This window comes from Anarrhichthys ocellatus, unplaced genomic scaffold (assembly GCF_004355925.1).
Source record: "Anarrhichthys ocellatus isolate YVR2014 unplaced genomic scaffold, GSC_Weel_1.0 scaffold1923, whole genome shotgun sequence".
In the NCBI taxonomy this organism is placed as follows: domain Eukaryota; kingdom Metazoa; phylum Chordata; class Actinopteri; order Perciformes; family Anarhichadidae; genus Anarrhichthys; species Anarrhichthys ocellatus.
The window spans coordinates 2,546-9,300 of record NW_022281897.1 but is presented as its reverse complement, the minus strand read 5'-3'; the positions used below and the strand labels follow the sequence as shown (position 1 = coordinate 9,300).

The window sequence follows — 6,755 nt, the reverse complement described above, 5'->3', positions numbered from 1 at the left end:
GGAGGATACAGAAAAGCCTGTTGACGTCATACAGGTACAAAAATAACGAAGTGCCCCATCCAAAGTTTTTAAACGGGAGTCTAAATTACTTGTAATATTTAATTGTTGAATTACGGAATTGTTTTTCAGGCCAAAGGGATGAAGCGACAGATAATGGACGAGTTTGTCTCCAACAACAAGTTCCTGCAGCTGCCTCGGCTGGTCAACCAGCAGCTTTTTGATGAGCTGTGCCCTGTGAAGCAGTTCCACCGACGGAGGAAGTAAGACATTTTATGAGTCCTTAGCCTCTAATCCCTGTAGTTTATATAATACCTCTCTGAAATGTACCTCTTGTGTAATAACACTTGATCGAAAGAGGCGTCTCTCTGCTGCGTGTCCTGATTTGACCGTTGACATCATATGACAACTGTAAGATGTGGAAATCCCAACAGAATAGCCGGACAGGCCTTTCAGTAGCTGTCACTCTGAGCTGAAATGTTGTGTAAGGATCGGCTGCTGCAGCAGGGGAATTGACCGTGAAATGCTTCGCAGGTACTGTGTGCTGCTGATCACAGGGGAGGACCAAGCCTTTCTTCCGGGCAACAAGGCTTTCCTCGACTTTGCATCATTTAACAGAAAAGACGTGCTGCGGTTTGCTTACGTCTACCAGCGTCAGCAGCAGCCTCTCTGTCAGGCACTGCTCCACAATCAGGCTGCAGTCTCACCGCAGGTCAGTGGCAGAAACATCAACTGCATGACAACAGAACAAAAAAACCGTTGAGGACAACGTGCACTTGCTGGAAAGTTTTATACGTGTCAGATAACCAATATGTGCGTCCTATGACTCTGCATTTTATCACCACTGACAGGTGGTGATTATTGAGAGGCGGAGCCACGCTGGCAAGGTCATGTACCGCTCAGTGAGCGGTGGCTGGAACGGCAGTGAGGAAGATAAGTACCGCCTCCACGAACAGCTGGAGCTCCTGCAGAAAGACCCCACCTATCTGAGCTCAGACGCCACCCTGCCCGAACTCAACAACGAGATGGCGCCTGTAAGACACCGCGGACACACACACACTCACCTTAGTTCTCAGACCAGATCTTTTTGTTTTAATCTCGTTGTTTTCCATTTCATTTTTTAACTTCCCCAGATTTTTATTATTCAGTGGATGAATGCTGCCTATGATTACATCGTTCAAATATACGATGACCTTCTCTACTCAAACTGGTAAGACAACACTCACCCAGAGAGTCTGCAGCATCTCTCTCAAATGTAGCTGATGCTGAGTCATGCTTCAGCGTCACGATGTCATAATAACCTGGTGGGGGCTCTGTAGGCATGCATTTAGTGTGATACACCCATTCAAAAATGTAGCTAAAATTTGAGTTTAGTGTTATTGTTTGACATGGCCTGCTGGGTGTTTTCTCCTAAATGTTTTAAAAGTTGCATTTTTCTGTCCTCAAGGCGAGAAATGATGCCCATTCTGTCATTGATCTTCTCCGCTCTCTTCATTCTTTTTGGCACCGTCATCATTCAGGCCTTCAGGTGAGCACGGCATGAGCCTTTTGTATTCTGCAATATTATAATCATAGGCCCAAACATTTGAAATGTTAAATGAATTTAATTAAAATGTCTTGCACTCAATGATACTGGCTAGATCTACAATAGCAATGTGTTATTCAGCATCTTTTCATCTTAATTGTCTTCTAGTTCTGCATGATTAGTCCTGATTTTGATGTCAAGTGAGTCGAATCCTGGCTGGTTAGTGTTGCCCCGAAGGAGATATTAGTGCCCATACTGATACTTTCCTTCTTTTGGGGCGCTTTTCTAGTGAGCCAGGTGAGAACAAACCCCGGAAGCCAAAGCCAAAGGAGCAACCACAAACTGAGGAAGATGCATCAAGTAGAGCCAATACTTCAAGGTAATGTAGCGAAGTGACCACAAGATGGACGCAGAATACACCAGATAACATCTGGTTTGTTTGCTTTAACTTAAGCACATCCTTGAGTTGTCAGAGCAGCCCCAATAACTCCACAAGAAATGTTCTCCTCAATAATGAAACATGCCTTAGTGTTCAGAAATGTAGCCGACACGTGTAGTGTTTTGCTGTGATGATCAGGTTTGGAGTTTTGTACCACATCCTTTGATTTTCTTTTGCTCTATCCACTATGCAATATTTCACACTTTATGAAGTCTCATGATCTGCTGCAGATGAACCATATCGTCATGATAATCACTGTATGTGTGGACTCACAAAGGCCTGTCTTTTAGAGTTAATACTATCTGTAATCATTCCTCCTCGCAATACTGGCTGTGAAGTGATCCCCTCATAACACGACTACGATATACCTCCCTCCCATCTTTCTCATCGGTCCACGTAGCCGTCCTCCTAAGAAGGACTTTGTGGAAGTGACGGAGTTGACCGACATCACGTACATCAGCAACCTGGTGAAGCTGAGGCCCGGACACATCAACGTTGTCCTGGTGCTCACCAACGCCTCCAAGAATGCTCTGCTCAGGAAATTTGCCAAGGAGGTCTTTTCTTTCTCTGGGTAAGTCTCAGCACTGCACAACATTTTTTTGAATAGTTATTTATGTCTATTGGTTTATTCATATAAAAGAGCCTTGTGAACGCAGACTATAGCTGAACATGGTTTCTGGTTTAAAGGAACTGTTAGTAATTTAGTGTCTACTTCCTTCTGTGATATTTCAGTTGTTTGCTTTTTAAGTATGCACCTTGTCCTCTAAGTTGCCCTGATTTGGCCCATGCTTGGTCCACCTAATAACCCTGAAGCCCTCTGCCACTACAGGACTCAGACTCTGCACTTCTCCTTCCTCAATGCTGATAAGCACCGCCACTGGATGCCATCGCTCCTTCGCTCAACCTCTGACACTATGCAGAGCGAGGGCCATTCGGACGAGGACGAGGAGTCTCCAGACTACGCCGGCCACGTGCTGGCCCTCAACGGCCACAAGAAATACTTTTGCCTCTTTAGACCCGTCTTCACAGGGGACGATCCCAACGACTCCTCGTCCGAGACCTCCTCCGACAGCAGGAGAAAGTCCCGGTCCAGGTCCAGGTCCAGCTCCCACTCTCGGTCCAGGTCCCATTCCAGGGAGGATGGGGCAGTACCCAAGAGGGGCTCCAGTAGGGCCACCAGCATAGAAGTCCACCACAAGCTCGATAGGCTGGGACTGTGGATGGAGAGGCTAATGGAGGGCACCCTTCCCAGATTACAGGTCCCTGCATGGCCCTCCCTTAGTGACACCACTAACTCCTTCACAGAGAGCTGAGGTCAAAGTAAAACAAAAACAAAAAGGTTTGATGGTAGTGGAAACACTTTGTGGTTTTGCATCCTGATTACATTCTTCAGCAAAAAAACAAACAGACTGTAGAACAGTGTTGCAGTTTTCAAATCATTATTTGAGTTATCTTACGCAGAGGCAGGTTGCTACAGTGAACTGTTGCAACCTGTTTACAGAATAATTTTATCTGTTAGATCGTGTGAAGCAGATGGAAGTTGAGGACATAGAGTAGTGTGCTACCGCAAAGGTACAGGGCCTGCGCTGCATGATGCTGCTTAATGTTTTCTGTAAGGAGGAGGAAAACGGAGACTCTATAGGAAAACAACAAAAGCTGTAGTACACATACACACACACAGTCAATCTTTACACACGTAGAGATCCTGTTCAAGGTGGTGTACTCATTCCCCCCAAAAACAGCCAATAAGCATCATGGCACAGACGAAGGCTGCAGCTAGCTGTGTGCGTTACAGATTAACTCTAGTTCTCTGTGTTGCTTTCCTCTCTTTTTAACTCATTATGTGATATCATTCAGCTCGGAAAAAGCGCAATTATTTTGCTCTACTCAAGTCCTTTGAACCCACCTAGAGCCTCTCAGCCTAAACACATCTTTTCGACTGACAGCCTCCGATCGTGAGTTTTTACGAATATAGACGTGGAAACTCAGCCTGATGCACTTAGTTCATCTTTGTTTGCTGTTATAGATCTGCTGACCTTTTTTGATTCCAGACATTAAGATCAATAATCAATAATCAACTCGCATAAAAACCATTTACATTTAAGTATGTTTTTAGAATTTAGTTAATGATTAAATAGGATTCTTCCTGCTGTTTAAAGCTCAGACCAAGTTGCCATGTCATGCTGCTGTTCGTCTCGGGATTTAACATTAAATATGCTCGCAGCCAAGTTAAATATCATCTTGGATAAATCATACCCAAAATGTTACAAATCTGCCTTTTTGTCTTTACACTTGCTGTTTTGTCTGGGGCCGGTTTCACTTTCTTTTTTTTTTTTAAGTTGATTGTCTGAATCAGAGGTAAAAGATAAATGTTAACAAATATACTTTCTCTTTTTTAAGCCAGTTTCCTTAAACCACTGTAAATGTCAATGCATGGAATATGTAGACCTAAAATCACTAATAAGTGTTTAGTGAATTTGCACTGGCAGCTGAAATGCTTCACCCCGTCTCTCTCCTCCTCTTACTCTGTAACTGAATAATTTGCAGTACATTGTAACCCTTATATTTCTTCTTGTATGCCCTTTGAACTTCATTTTTGTCTGTATCCTACTGTGAGAAATGAAGTGTAAATTATTAAAAGAAACTCATTTTAAAACTGTTTATTTATTAAAACGTATGGATACGATATGTCATTTTCTGTGTTGCTTCCTTAAACCAAATATTGTGCATGTCAACCACTCTTGTGTCTGTGTGTGTTTCATACAACAATGCAGGCTCAGAACTCAGTAGGAATGTCAAAATACATTCTACATGGACAGTTCTTCAGGGCCAAAGGAGACAGGTAGCAGCTCCTCCACAGTCTTTTTCAGGTACGATCCGTCGGGCTTTGACATGTAGACATCCCAGTGTAATCCAAACTGAGAGGGAAATGACATCAAAATCAAATATAGCAAGTAGTCAAGTCCTCACAAAGCATCAGGACAAGTTAATACGAATATATCATCACAAACTGGAAACTAAAAGCTGCACTAAACCAGTAGACCAGCAGAGATCGTACCTCTCTCATGAACTGCCTGCAGCCACCACACGGGGAGATGAACTTGTCATTCATGTCACTGCAAGGAACACATGAGCAAAAATGGAGTTGAGAAACAAAACTGGGATTATTGTTGAACACCTATACACTGTAGCCTCTACTGTTTTGGAGCGATGACAGTGTCTCGCGGTGGTGTGACTTCACTACAAATCTTGGTATTTTTTTCTAAAGTCGGCTCTGTTCTATACAGCTTTCTTGCACAAACCTTATCATCACAAGCCGTTTAAAAGAAGCTTCTGCTCATTTTGGTGCAGCATTTGGTTTCTGCACATCCACATCCAACTTATTCTTGCCTCACTATTTGGTAAACCAACTGTTGAAGTTTTACCAGAGTTTTACACAAGACAGATCTGTGTTGTGTGAAATAATTCATGTGTCATGGTTTGGTAGTAGAGTAATGGTGACTGGATGCCGACACCTTGAACATATTAGACGCCGACATTACCTGGCAATTGCAATTGCCTTGAAACTTCTGTGGCCTTGTGACACTGCCTTTGCGATCGCATTCCTTTCAGCACAGACACCCAGATTGTAACATGCGTTCTCCACATTACAACCTGCCAGAGGACACAAGTATACAGTCATGAGTTATTTAAGTGCATTTGCTTCAGAAAAATGAAACTCACACAAAAAGGCTGTCTATTTACTTCTTCTCTCCTGATCAAACAGTTACTCAACAGGTCATTGCAGTAACAGCAGATTGCCATGCTATTTTCGCTTTGTACAGTCGAGCAACATAAGCAGGAAAGTTGCTTCTTGTCCTTGTTGTCAGGTAATCATTAACATAGCACAGACAAATGAAACTGATCAAGCCAATGATCAACTTCCTTTTTACTTTTAATGAAATTTTATTACTTCTCACAGGTGTCAAATGATCACATACAGCAAAAAAAAGGAGCGAGAGAAGACTCGAGAGTTAAACAGAAGTAATTCCGTGTCTCTGATTTGTTCCCGGCTGACCATGTGGTTAACTTTTACAATGCTTTCTCATATTATTCTTTAAAGTCTACACAATGGCATTTAACTTGACAGATTTGTTTTAGGAAAACACTTGAAGCTTCGTGTGTGTCTTACCTGTAATCACAGTGTCGTCTTTCGTCAGGAGAGCAGCTCCCACTCTGAAATTGCTGTAACAACAGTAGGCTTGCTGCTTTGCCTCCTGAGACTGTTGGATCAGCTTCTTGACTGTTTCCTGAGACAAGGGCATCACACCACCGCTCAACTCGACTTGGTCCATAATTGCTCTTGGGGCTTGGAAGGCTGTTTCTGATTCAGTGAATGAGTCAATTGTAGCTCAGCTTAGGAATGGGACAGAGGGAAGAGGAAGAGGGAGTGGTCACAGCCAATCACTGGCTAGGATGCCAAAAGCTGTCATAGTGTAATGGAAGGCGGCTTTGTTGTTAGTCATATCTATGAAGTCGTGGCAGGATGTTGTGACGCACGACTAAGCAAACAATGTTTCCGAAGTACTTTTGTTCCTTATCGTGTATAGGAGTCTGATAAATAACCGAAACCAGCGGAGACAGTTTTAGAAAACATTTATCTTTATTGTTAAGTTCAGCTAAATACAAAGTGCATTTAGTTGTAGAAGTAGTAGTAGTTATTGTATGTCAGACATTTATTTTACAATAACCCTGAGTCTTTTCTCTTTAGTGTTTTTGTTGGAGAAAATCATCATATAACTTTGAACAATTCCG

General features: G+C 42.8%; 2 protein-coding genes across 2 annotated transcripts; one reads left to right on the top strand and one right to left on the bottom strand.

Annotated features, from left to right (window-relative positions):
• The first annotated feature begins 6 nt into the window (after positions 1-6).
• On the top strand, positions 7-4,014 carry LOC116377986 (dnaJ homolog subfamily C member 16-like). The gene is made up of 9 exons (XM_031839770.1): positions 7-34; positions 130-260; positions 532-709; positions 849-1,031; positions 1,131-1,207; positions 1,445-1,525; positions 1,812-1,901; positions 2,362-2,532; positions 2,791-4,014. Exons 2-9 carry the CDS (start codon positions 139-141, stop codon positions 3,272-3,274), a joined length of 1,386 nt encoding a protein of 461 aa, XP_031695630.1. The 5' UTR covers positions 7-34; positions 130-138; the 3' UTR covers positions 3,275-4,014.
• A 77-nt stretch (positions 4,015-4,091) lies between these two features.
• On the bottom strand, positions 4,092-6,409 carry LOC116377985 (cytidine deaminase-like). Its single transcript, XM_031839769.1, has 4 exons — positions 6,133-6,409; positions 5,504-5,615; positions 5,020-5,077; positions 4,092-4,879 (listed from the first exon to the last, which is right to left on the bottom strand). Exons 1-4 carry the CDS (start codon positions 6,293-6,295, stop codon positions 4,769-4,771), a joined length of 444 nt encoding a protein of 147 aa, XP_031695629.1. The 5' UTR covers positions 6,296-6,409; the 3' UTR covers positions 4,092-4,768.
• Between the last annotated feature and the right edge of the window lie 346 nt (positions 6,410-6,755).

Coding starts and splice junctions, on each gene's coding strand:
- LOC116377986 (XM_031839770.1), top strand. CDS start 139: ATGAAGCGACAGATAATGGACGAGTTTGTCTCCAACAACAAGTTCCTG. Junction 710..848: donor AGGCTGCAGTCTCACCGCAG/GTCAGTGGCAGA, acceptor CACCACTGACAG/GTGGTGATTATTGAGAGGCG. Junction 1,526..1,811: donor GTCATCATTCAGGCCTTCAG/GTGAGCACGGCA, acceptor GCGCTTTTCTAG/TGAGCCAGGTGAGAACAAAC.
- LOC116377985 (XM_031839769.1), bottom strand. CDS start 6,295: ATGGACCAAGTCGAGTTGAGCGGTGGTGTGATGCCCTTGTCTCAGGAA. Junction 5,078..5,503: donor AAGGCAATTGCAATTGCCAG/GTAATGTCGGCG, acceptor TGTTCCTTGCAG/TGACATGAATGACAAGTTCA. Junction 4,880..5,019: donor GCAGGCAGTTCATGAGAGAG/GTACGATCTCTG, acceptor TTTCCCTCTCAG/TTTGGATTACACTGGGATGT.